Source organism: Esox lucius, chromosome 3, assembly GCF_011004845.1.
Source record: "Esox lucius isolate fEsoLuc1 chromosome 3, fEsoLuc1.pri, whole genome shotgun sequence".
In the NCBI taxonomy this organism is placed as follows: Eukaryota; Metazoa; Chordata; class Actinopteri; order Esociformes; family Esocidae; genus Esox; species Esox lucius.
In genome coordinates, this window is record NC_047571.1 from 16390351 (window position 1) to 16402706 (window position 12356).

At 40.1% G+C, this 12356-nt stretch overlaps 2 protein-coding genes across 3 annotated transcripts; one reads left to right on the forward strand and one right to left on the reverse strand.

Moving 5' to 3' along the window:
* The first annotated feature begins 609 nt into the window (after positions 1–609).
* Positions 610–6523, forward strand: rpe65a (retinoid isomerohydrolase RPE65 a). The gene is made up of 13 exons (XM_010885571.4): positions 610–732; positions 965–1047; positions 1479–1629; positions 1715–1822; positions 2020–2161; positions 2328–2475; positions 3484–3565; positions 3721–3853; positions 3973–4124; positions 4328–4457; positions 4614–4823; positions 5239–5350; positions 5589–6523. The coding sequence occupies exons 1-13, from the start codon at positions 722–724 to the stop codon at positions 5732–5734; spliced, it is 1608 nt and encodes a 535-aa protein (XP_010883873.1). The 5' UTR covers positions 610–721; the 3' UTR covers positions 5735–6523.
* A 433-nt stretch (positions 6524–6956) lies between these two features.
* LOC105019411 (RING finger protein 11-like) lies at positions 6957–12052 on the reverse strand. 2 transcript variants are annotated; one of them, XM_010885597.3, is made up of 3 exons: positions 11411–12052; positions 9541–9704; positions 6957–9275 (listed from the first exon to the last, which is right to left on the reverse strand). In XM_010885597.3, the coding sequence occupies exons 1-3, from the start codon at positions 11528–11530 to the stop codon at positions 9104–9106; spliced, it is 456 nt and encodes a 151-aa protein (XP_010883899.1). In that variant the 5' UTR covers positions 11531–12052; the 3' UTR covers positions 6957–9103. The 2 variants fall into 2 exon arrangements, with proteins under 2 accessions (XP_010883899.1, XP_010883888.1); XM_010885586.3 differs by having other exon boundaries at positions 9541–9710.
* Between the last annotated feature and the right edge of the window lie 304 nt (positions 12053–12356).

Consider the following 12356-nt stretch of genomic DNA (forward strand, 5'->3'; position numbering starts at 1 on the left):
GAAATCACAACCAATGTCACTCAACCAATACTCTTGAAGAAAGGTAATTACATGCAGGATTTTAGCCATGTCATGGGCTGATTGAGATTAAAAATACATTTTCCAAGAGAGACCACAACAAAATAACACCAAACACTGTAAAAAAAAACATTGAAGCACTTCAGTATAAAATATCCATTTACATGTTGTGAAAAGCAAGAAATTAATTGGTGCAACTAAATTAGTGTCAGGCACATTTCAAATGCATTTTTCTGCCAAATAGTCAATTTAGTTGGACATAGTGTAAATCCGAATAGGAGCCTAGTATCAAATTGTATTTATTGAGTATGAAATATACCTAAGGGCTCTCACTGGAACTGTTTCTATATTTTGGTGAACATACAAATGATTGAACAATCATGTCTGAAGTTATTACAACATATTTGCCAGAGAAACGCAGGCCTACTGACTGTGTGAAATTGTCGGGAAAAAATAAATCCGGTTTTAGAGGGCCTCTGTTACGAGGCTAAGTATATTGGCACAATGGCATTCTTGTTCACAGTTGAACCTGATTGGTCAGGAGAAATGTTCCAGTCTCACAGTTTGGTGACGGAGAGAAAAACTGTACATATAAATATCCTAAATCCACAAGAACTGCCAAGATCTCCAGTTCAGTAGTGATCTGAAGCTACCTGTGTGTTTAAGTGAGTGTGTGTTTGTGCTCTCATAAGAAAGAGGAACCATGGTCAGCCGGTGAGTGGTGGTTTATTTTTCATTTCTGAACTCCCACTTACATTTTACAGGGACTTTTATCCAGAGTGACTTACATACCTTACATTTATTAAGCAGAATATTGAAGTATTGAAAAGATTTTGGCTCTGGGAAGTTTTTAACTTGAAGTCAGACATTGGTCTTGAGTTTGCCAGAAAATGTGTTAGTGCCATAAATTGTTAGGATAATGTATTTCTATATTGGACTATTACAGATTTGAGCACCCTGCTGGTGGCTACAAGAAGATCTTTGAGACAGTTGAGGAGTTATCAGAGCCTGTCCCTGCAACAGTCACAGGTTTGTTAACTACAAATCTATTTGGTTCTAGGTTTGTTGTCCATTTAATCTGCATGCCATGCTAACTTTGGCAGCTATTGTAACTGTAGTTGTATATTGATTTTTGAATTTACACATGATGGAAGTAGAAGTTAACCATAAATAATAATTATAGTGGGGTTACCTCTAAATTCCATATTCAGATACATCTTGTCCATCTGAAGTAGACTGGTTTTACATTACTTTACACCTTCCAATTTTATTGAAATATTCTACAATTAAAAATAAAACACTGCCATGTGGGAAATTCATGTAAAAACAAGACTGCTTGTATAAACATATGGATCTCTATAAAAAACATTCCCTAATTGACCTGTTACCTGCTGTAGAAGAAATTGCAATGAAATATTTCTGAAATACTGTTTGACAATCTTTTCTCTGACAAACACTAGGTAGGATTCCTTCATTTCTGAAGGGAAGTCTTCTTCGCTTGGGACCTGGCCTGTTCGAGGTTGGTGATGAACCTTTCTACCACCTCTTTGATGGCCAGGCCCTCATGCACAAATTTGACTTCAAGAATGGCCAAGTCACCTATTTCCGCAAGTAAGATTGGATAAAGGATGTCTGATAGAGGTCATTACTGGATTTTAGTCCAAATAACCCATTGCTATTTAACCTGATCCTGTAGGTATATCAAAACAGATGCCTACGTGCGTGCAATAACAGAGAAGCGTGTGGTGATTACTGAATTTGGCACCTTTGCCTATCCAGATCCCTGCAAAAACATCTTCTCCAGGTTCGTAGTGGTCATTCTTGTCTGTATCCCTTATTGTCCACTTTATATGTTTGCCTCGATATTAGATGAGTAACATCCTGTCAATTATTACGTTTGCTAGCCTACATCTGATCTGTCATATCGATCAATGTGAATAGGCTGGCGCTGCACTGAACCTCGTTCTCATTGATCAACTTCAAAATTGGTGTTTCTCTCAGGTTTTTCACTTACTTCAAGGGTGTTGAAGTGACAGATAATTGCCTGGTGAACGTTTATCCCATTGGTGAAGATTACTATGCCGTCACAGAAACCAATTACATTACTAAAGTCAACACGGACACACTGGAGACGCTGAAGAAGGTATTACTCTTAATTTTACCTCCTTGATATACATTCCCTTTGATTTATTTTATTCACAGAAGACTGGTGTTAGGCTGACTTTTCAAAACCAGTTAGTAATTAGCCAGGCATACAATGATAATGAATAACATGTGACCAATGACACTATGACCTGACATCCCCTCAGGTGGACTTGTGCAACTATGTCAACATTAATGGAGTGACAGCCCATCCACACATTGAAAGAGACGGAACAGTGTTTAATATAGGAAACTGCATGGGAAAAGGAGCATCACTGGCCTACAACATTGTCAGGATCCCACCCACACAGAAAGGTTAGGCTTGTATCCCATCTAGATTCAGGAATAAAAGCAAATGGAACATATTAAGAGCTAATGGATGTTTCAACTTTTAGTCGGTGTTTGAATTAATATTCTATAACATGATTAATATTCTATAAGCCTTGTATTGAAGGGCCAACGTTTGGCATTCTTCCGTTTGCTCTAAAAAATATCCCAATGACCGAGGGAAGTGAAGGGGATACTGCCCTGCATGGGGTGGCATTGTTTGGATTGGTTGTTAAAGAGTGACTCTATGTGGTCACTAAAGATGAAATAGCACTTAACATAGGTGGTCCCATTGTCCTGGTTACATGATCTATATCAGCTCCACCAGCTTCCAGCTTGGTAAGGTACTATATACACTAAATGTATGTAATCAATGAGGTAAGTCGCTCAAGACAAGATTGTCAGCTAAATTACCGAAAATGTAAATGTAGAATGTTATTCTTGAGAAAGCCAAAGAAAAGTATAAAAAAAGGACGGGCTGTTCTGACCTTGAGCAAGACAGCCGGACCCTAACTGCTCCTACGAGTCGTTGAGGATAAGAGTGTCTGCTACATAACTAACATTTTATGAACATTCCTTTCAATAATAAGCAAAGAAAAACCAAACGTAATCATTGTGATATTTCTTTATTTATTTTTTTGACAAAAAAAACACTGTAGGGTAGAGAAGTTATTCAAAATGTAAACATTTGCATGTCAGGTTTAAATGTACGCTGTAAAAGTATTATGTGCTATACTGATCACAATCCACATAGGTCAGTTCACTGTAGCTAAATAAAGTAATGCAAGTTTTACTCCCAATAATATGCTCACTAATTTCAGTCACTACAAACCAAAGGTATCAATCCATCAGATTTAAAGGTGGTTAAAGTGTGTTTTTGAATGGAAAATATATTATCAATAATTTCCTTCCAAACTTTTATAACATGTAGCCTAATAACTTGTAAGGCAAGCTGATGGCATGTGCCACTGATTGCATCTTGTGTTCTCTCCTCAGACAAGTCAGATCCCATTGAAAAGTCCAAGGTTGTGGTGCAGTTCCCCAGTGCAGAGAGGTTCAAGCCCTCCTACGTGCACAGGTGGATCATGTCTATCACAGCTTTTAGCTGCACTTTTATTCAAAGTATCCATTTTAATTATGTCCTTGAGTTTTAAATTGCTGAATCATTTTATTTACGTTAATGCGGTAGTCATACTATGCCATTAAATAATGTACATTTTATGTCACCCTTAGTTTTGGCATGTCCGAAAACTACTTTGTCTTCATTGAGACCCCAGTGAAAATCAACCTGCTTAAGTTCCTGAGTGCCTGGAGCATCCGAGGCTCCAACTACATGGACTGCTTTGAGTCCAACGAGCTTCTAGGGGTAATTAATCACCAGTCAGTAGAATCTGGCATACCCAATCTCGTGCCGGGCAAAATCAAGAAACAGTATAAACCATATTACCGTCACACCTAACTGTCATTTTACCCTACATTTCACAGACATTGTTCCACATCGCCAGAAAAGACATTGGAGGAGGACAAGGGGAATACATTGACCATAAGTTTAGGGGTGCTCCCATCAACCTGTTTCATCACATAAACACTTACGAAGATCAAGGCTTCATTGTGGCTGATGTGTGTACATGGAAAGGGTAATGGAAGAGAAAACAGTGATATTTTTCATAAGATGGCAGTGTGATTGCAGACAGTGAAAAACATAAGAGTGGAGACAACTGGCTAGAGTGTTTCAGGCATGCATCACATTTGTTAGGTGAGAGTTACATTAGCAATGAGCACTTTCAGAGAAAACCTATTTCAGCATTTGAAACTATTGTGTCACTTTAATTCCTGGTAGGTTTGAATTTGTGTACAACTACCTTTGGCTGGCCAACCTGCGCACCAACTGGGAGGAGGTTAAGAAAGCAGCCATGATGGCACCTCAACCAGAGGTCAGGAGATATGTCATCCCTCTGGACATCCACAGGGTAAGTTGATCCCCTCTCAGAATGTTTTTTAATATTTTTTTTGTAATGTTTTACTTTTTAAATAAGGTTGCATATGTGCCACCCTTGTATTTCCCATTGGATAGCAACGTGCATATCTGCCCAAATGTATTCACTCTCATACTGATTGTGTTTTAGGAGGAGCAAGGCAAGAACCTGATCTGCCTGCCATACACCACGGCAACAGCAACGATGCGTTCTGATGGGACCATCTGGCTGGAACCCGAGGTGCTGTTCTCTGGGCCCCGCCAAGCCTTTGAGTTCCCTCAGATCAACTATCAAAAGCATGGTGGGAAGAACTATTCATATGCCTATGCCCTGGGTCTCAACCACTTCATCCCTGACAGGGTGGGTATTCGGCTGGTTTTTCACCACAAATCTGCATCGTCATAATGTCGACTGCTATAGCCTTTAATGGCAGAGGCCATAGCATGTTACCTGAGTGACAGTCGTTCTACGTTGTTCAGTAAATACAAGAAGACAAAAGCAACGCATTGCTGTTTGTAAAAGCTGTTATTTTGGTTGTGGTATATCATCAAGCGGATGCTCTAACCTCCATCTGGGTGGCAGATAACTGAGTGGTTATAGCATCTGACCAGTACATTGAATCCCAGAATCCGCAAGGTGAAAAAACATGTTCCTCAATTAAGACCATTAACCCCAACTGCTCCTATGAGTCGCTCTAGAAAAGAACGTTTGCTAAATGATTAATACGTAAAACACAAGACGGCTAAGCTAGCACTAAACGAGTCCATACCCGTAGATCATCAAGCTGAACGTGAAGACCAAGGAGACCTGGGTGTGGCAGGAGCCGGACTCCTACCCCTCAGAGCCCCTGTTTGTACAGACCCCGGACGCAGTGGATGAGGATGACGGTATGTACGGTATTGACTGACTTGCGATCTACAGTATTTTAGTCTGTTGTCACCATTACAGGGACGCTGCGGCAATGGCATTAATACCCAAGACCTTCTTTTCCTTGAAAGACAGTTCTGATTTAGCTACATGTATCCAGGAACAAGCCATTAATTAGGAAAATGTTGTGTTGTCAAGAGAAATTGACAGTGACATTGCGTTTCCTAACAGCCAGTGTGTTTTTCCAATGAACCCCAGGTGTCCTGTTGACTATTGTGATATCGCCCGGGGCACAGAAGTCAGGCTACATGCTGATCATCAATGCCAAGGACATGTCGGAGATCGCCAGGGCAGAGGTCGAGTGCCCCATGCCCGTTACTTTCCACGGCATGTACAAGCCATAATGTGGCAACAATCCTTGAGGCAACAATTTCTAGTCACCATTTCAGGGTATTCAGACTAAGTATCAACTGTCCCAACATTAGAATAAACAAAGAGTATAAGGGATCAAGTCTAGGCTACAATTACCTTGCCTTGTTGTGTCAGCAAAAAGAGGCAAATATCTGATCTATCATGATTTGAAGTATTAGTAACTTTACACAACCAGTGTGTTAAAGCATCCATTTTGGTGAAAAAGAGCCATTTTGCTGTAAGAATGGAACCTGCTGGTGGTATAAGGACATTAAAATAATTAAAAACTATTTTTCTCAGTGAGCCCACAGACCAAACTAAATTACTGGCACCTCAATCACAGCAACCTAATTGGTTAACACAATGGTTGTTTCAGTGCTGGAGGTCCATGAGTTTGCCATGTCTTTTGAGTAATTTGGAGTACGTTGGAATAATAAACATATAATCAAAACACTGACCTTTTTTTTGTATGTCAGTTACATTGCGGTTAAGAAATGCATAACTAACAGTCTATACTATGTGGTATAAGCCTTGGTACATTTTCTAGATAAACACAAAGTACAGGGATAAAAATGTCCCGAAAGCAAGGCCATACAGTTAATCCACTCCATTACAATGCTCCATCATGAAAATAGAAACTGAACACTTTATTAGACCTTGTCCTCAGGAACCTCAAGGAGTGGAAATACTAATGAGGTCCACAAAGATTAGTTATGTTGCCATAGACAATCTGATTACTGTGTTAAGCTTTGGTGAAAAGAAATAAACACGTAAGCATCTTTCAACTAGAGTAATTATTTTGACGGAGCCTGTGTTTTGATCAACGACGCCTGATGTTATCTTGCCTCTGTACCATGACATTAGCCCTACTGCTCTAAGCTGGTCAGGTGATTGCATTGCTGCATTACAAAACTAAGCTGATCATACGGATTAATTGGGTGAGACGTCTATCAGATCAAAAAACACGCATGTTGCAACTAATCACTTCTGTATAAGCACAGCTGATAATGGTGAAATAGGCCTGGCTTTGTACAAGACTGTGTGTGCATGAGACTGAAACAACACAGACATAATTACAGCAGCTAAAAAACAACACAGCTAGATTTCTCTGCTGTGCTAATACACCCAGGATGAAGGAGTCTGACATTTTACTACCATCTGGCGTAACAGCATGATACTACAGTCTTGGAAAATAAATCAACCAGGGATAACAAGTGTGCTTTCCTGTTTATTCTTTTTTTTTTTTACAGCTTCGATATTAGGGCTAGGTGGCCTTTCAAAAAATTAAGATTACAGGAGATTACATTTATTTTACAGAAGTGTCAATTATCTTCTGACAAAAAAAGCTGAAAAACACTGCAAAAGAAAGCAAAACATTGACAAATGTGTACTGTCTTTTACTGTCACATCATTAGAGGCATACTCTCCTTTGTGCTGTGGTAAATCTTTGGGCCAGAGGTTTGCAAATGCACACTAAAAGCAGTGTAAACTCTACTGAGCAAGACGGTTATCTCCAACAAACACAAAGACAAACCATGAAGCTGAAGGTATGACATACACAGATCCCTCTGTATTTATATGGAATTAAAATAAAATGTTTACGTTCTGCTCAATATTCCAGCATGTTGGATTTGAGATCAAATGGTTTTATTGAGGCAGCGGCATAGAATATCACCTTTTATTTTAGGTTGTTTTTATAAATCTCTTAAATATTATAGCTTTACGGTCCAAATAAATATGGAGGGTAGTGTACAAACATCCACACAGAAAAGGGTATCACTATGAATGAAAATGTAGATGGAAAACATTCACAGAAGCAGATACTTTTCTACAAACATAAATAGCAACAAACATGGGAAATCATACAGTGTATTTTGTCCAAAAAACAGCAAGAACATATATTTGAGCAATGGTGTCCTGACTAGGGGAGAAAGTTTAAAATACAGCTAAGTAAGCTCTTACAGTGTCATCCAAGACAAAGTAAACATCTGTCCCCTTCACACAACCACTTCCACACAAAACACCCACTAGTATCAAGACAAAACCAAGCAGGGACTCACTACTGAATCACACAACTCATGAATAGATATTCAGCTATGGAGCTTTACTTCAATGTGATGAGGGACCAATGGTAGCATTGATAGCATTATCAATATTAATCTTAACGTCTGTGCTGCGCAAAGAATAAATAATATTGAAAAGTGCAAGGTTATAGGTTTATATATTAATATAATGCTTCCATTATTGTCCTATAGGTAAAGTGCAAATCTCAGGATCAGATTAATGTGTGTGCAAGCATTCCTAACTTTTAGACTGATCCTCCTGCACATGCACAAATGAGCCCTTTACATTGGCTGACAGCTATGTTACTCCTCTCATAGTAAAACATATTAACCCTACACAGGGGGACATACACCACACAGAATTGTTCAGGCCACCTGGAGTGGCAGGGGATCCATTCAGAATGGTTCCCCTGAAAGACAAAACAGAGCATATGCATGTAGCTAGTACATTTCTTTCTCCATGAAACAGTCCAGTAAAGTAAGTATGGGCTTTGGGTGATTTCTGCACTGGGTATGTAGATCCTATTGTGGTTTTGTTGTAATCCGAAATAATTTGTAACTTCTAATATTTTGTAACCGCAGCGCTAAAACACTGTAAACTCCAGTCTGCAGAGAGATTATTTCCTGTTTTTACATCACCATGCATTTCTCCCTAGGGCTTCTTTACCCCTACTAACTATATAGTCTAGGATTTGGACACTAGGAGACTGATGCTATGTTATTGTCTTGTTGTTGCCAGCCGTGGCTTTAAAATTATTCTTATAGGATACATCCCAGTGGCCAAATTCAGACTAGAGACAATTATACGATTTTATTCCCAGCTACTAATCATGATGAGCATTGATTGGCTGGTTGTGGGACACCACTGAGACCTGCTCAAGTGGAAATGCAGTGAGCCATCACTACGGTAACAGCCCCCTCCTCATTCCCACCATAACATCACCAATCCCGTCCTACTGTGTTCAGCAGCTGGCACACACACACACACACAAAGCATGTTTGTCTTTTCTATGTAGACAACTGTCTAATACCTCCTTCAGTCAGACCATGAGTAAGCAAGTTGTCTTCAGAGTCATTTTAGGCGATGGATTTAGTCTTTTCAATGTTAATCACAAGTCTCTCTGTCATCAGCAAGCAAGACACCTTGCTACTCCTTTTCCCGAGGGTCAGTTGGGGAGGGGTGAGTGTGTGTGTGTGTGCGTGCGTAGGGGCTGGCTGATGTGCCTGTGATGTTTGTAGAATGTGTGTGTGTGTTTTTAAGGGGCAGCGGGGCAGAGGGTGGTGGGGTTGTGTCAGGGGTCAGTTGGTCTCGTAGGTGGACAGCAGAGCAGCATCCACAGGCTCCATGCAGGAGGGGCAGGTGAACGACCTCATCAGCCAGTCGTCTATACAGTCCATGTGGTAGATGTGCATACAAGGCAGGAACCGGATGGGATCCCCGTACACAAAGTCCATCATACATATAACACACCTAGAAAACAGGAAAATACAATAATCAACACTGGCTTTGATTGGTCTATGAGCACCTCATGATGAGCACATTACCAGACCAGGAAACACTAGTTTTCTCAAACGCATAGCTATCTACATGCTACAACTCGGCCAGCTTTTAACCTGGTCAGGTCACATGACCAGGGAGCTTTTTTTTTATCATTAGAGAATAAAAACAGTGGCTAATATTATCCACACAAAAAAAAAAATCCCAGGAATATTAAACGTGTTACGGAGCTCCTCACTCTCTGATTTTCTTCTCCGAGCCGTCCCGTCCTCCGTCGTAGACACCCCGGGGGAGGTGCTGGATGAGTCCGATCCGTTGGGCGATACGAACCTGCTCCTCCTCAGTCAGCTGGGTAGCTAAGCGGGCCTGGCTGGGTGTGGGGTGGTACACTGGCATGTGGGCCTGCTCCTGGTCAAAAGACGAACACACACGCACAGGACAGACAAGACGCTGGGTATGGCCAAGCACGAGCTAGAGAGATCTCCATCGGTGCGTTCTCGTGTGTGTGTGTGTGTGTGTACGTGTGAATCTTCATCCAGGAAATGCCCAGTGTGCAAGAACTACATGTCCTTCTAAACCGCTTATACGCTCACGCAAATGAAGGGTTCCGTATCCGTTCTTAGACTGTCCATGGGAGGGAATCACTGTCACACTCAGGAGAAAATCTGCCGGTGTAACGAATTGGAACAGCAAGTCTCGTGAGCCATAAACAAGTGTTACACTGCATATGAAACCAGGAAGTCTAGGCCACAGCGTGCGGTTGTTGTCGCCTGTAACCTCCACTTCATTTGTCAGATGACATTTCATCACAGACCATCACGTCAAGACCAAACTGTTGGATTTAGAAACAAATAACTGCCTCCTTTATACTCAGTGGCCTTTTGGGAATACGGAGGAGTTGGAATTATTCCCATGTGATACATACAAGCTTTAGAGAAGCTGTTTGTAGGTGGTCATGTCTGGCCATTTTCAATGATGGAATGAAATGACAGAAAACTTGAATATAGCCAAATACAGGTCTCGATCTGATTTTTATGTTGAACATCTTTCAGAAATAGGAAAGACTTGTCAACAAGTGGATCATTTATGATTAAATGATGAATATCAATCTATATTTGCTGTTTACAAATTATTTATAAAAAGCCCTGTATAGGCTAATTGTATTTATTAGGTTTGTATAAACCAAAAATGAAGGCATAATCATTTAGAGGATTAAGGTGATGACTCTGTAGGTGTGTTTTTTACTAATACACTATATTGTTTGGCCCTGACACGTTTTCATGATTGGAATGAAATGCTGAAATTCTGGGTTCGCAGAATGTGAGTCAGTTAAAAACAACATATAATGCTCTTCTGTTCTTCCGACCTATTTGGATTGGCCAGTTGAAGATAAAAACGTTTTGACTGAATAAACAATGGACAATAATTTGTTCTGCCCAGGCAGTCCAGAAAGACATAACATTTTTGAGAAAGGCAGGCTTAACCTTCACCTACAGTCTGATTACTGTCATGTAGACATTGTAGGACTGTAGGAGCCCATTATAATGGCCGATCAAATTTGTTCTATGCTGTTACGAGCCAAAACACACCCTGCCATGGATAAAGCAGCTGAAAAAAAACTGCTCAGTCTGGACATTCTTGGCAAGCCTGCTTGGAACATAATATTGAAAAGTATTTGGGCAACAAAAAGTGCTGTGTTTGTGGTTTTCCCTTTGTGTTGGTGGATTTGTACAACTATGGTAATATGAAAAATTAGACCCATAACCTATAGTGATAGCTATGAAAACAATAATTTAAAGGGCAAATATTAGTTAACTGTTTCAATGTTTGAGTGGCTCGTCTAGAAATGTTTAAACTACACATTTGACGCAAGTGATTAACATTAAAGTATACCTGTACAAATAACTTAGAAATGGTATGGAATCATGCAACAAAAAAAAAATAAGGAAATTAGCTAGCTACATAATCTGTAGAAATCCCCTACAGATTGTCATACGTTTCAGTGATGTATTACAGCCTTGATAGTTAGCTAACGTTACTTGACACCAATAACTAGCGTATGTCTATTAAGCTTCCTAGCTACTGTACAGTATTCGCAACTGTCTGACCTGGTAAGGCGGAGGTGGCTCCAAATCCTGGTCTGCGTCCCCATAACTTGCTCTATCAGACTGTGATTCATGAAGCAAAGATATATCGTCCGACGTCGGCGATTTTAGACAATTGCCCATGTCCTCTTCTCAGCCCCTCGTTGTTTAGCTAGCTTGTAAACTTGCTATTGTTCGTTTACAAACAAGTGTATCCTCCACCCGTCGCAGGAACAACGTTATAACACATTAAATACTGTAAACAACCCATTCAAATGTCATATGCATTTTGATACAAATATTAGGTTGAGCCCAAGCAGCGTTCCAAGCCTTTCAACATCACCAGACAATCAGAGTCAAAACAAAGAGCTCGCTAGCTATCTAGCAAACGTTAGCTAACGTTGCCTACTTTGCCAGCAATTGGACCAACAAGAGCTAGCGACTTCCTAGATTATTTTCACTCATTTCTCGGCCTACGATTTGAAATGTAAAACGTTCGTTCAAATAATAACCGTCATGACAACATCGAACGATACAACTTGAATATTTAGCAAAAAATATCGACCACTGACTTAACGAATAAAGTAACTGACTGGCTAGCAATATTATTATATTTTTCAACCTGAGGACATCTCGGCGTCCATTCGATATGACGTAACGGTTTTAGTGTTGTTGTGCTTTGTCAGAGAGAGGAGCACGTTCATTGGATGGTGGAATTCTAACGTCACGCAAGTAGAAGAAAATTGGTGGCTGTCACATAGCATGTGCCTTCTTTCTGGGGTAGGGTTTAGTTGCTACATTATCGATTTTATTTTATTAGATGCTTAAACAACATTCAGAAAAACATTGTTTAGCTCACCCATTCTTAAGAGGCCCTACAGACTTATAATATGGAAGGTGGTCAACATTCTGCTTTGCATCAGATATGGAGTGAAACAGCTACAAATGTGCAACTGAGGACACTTGTATT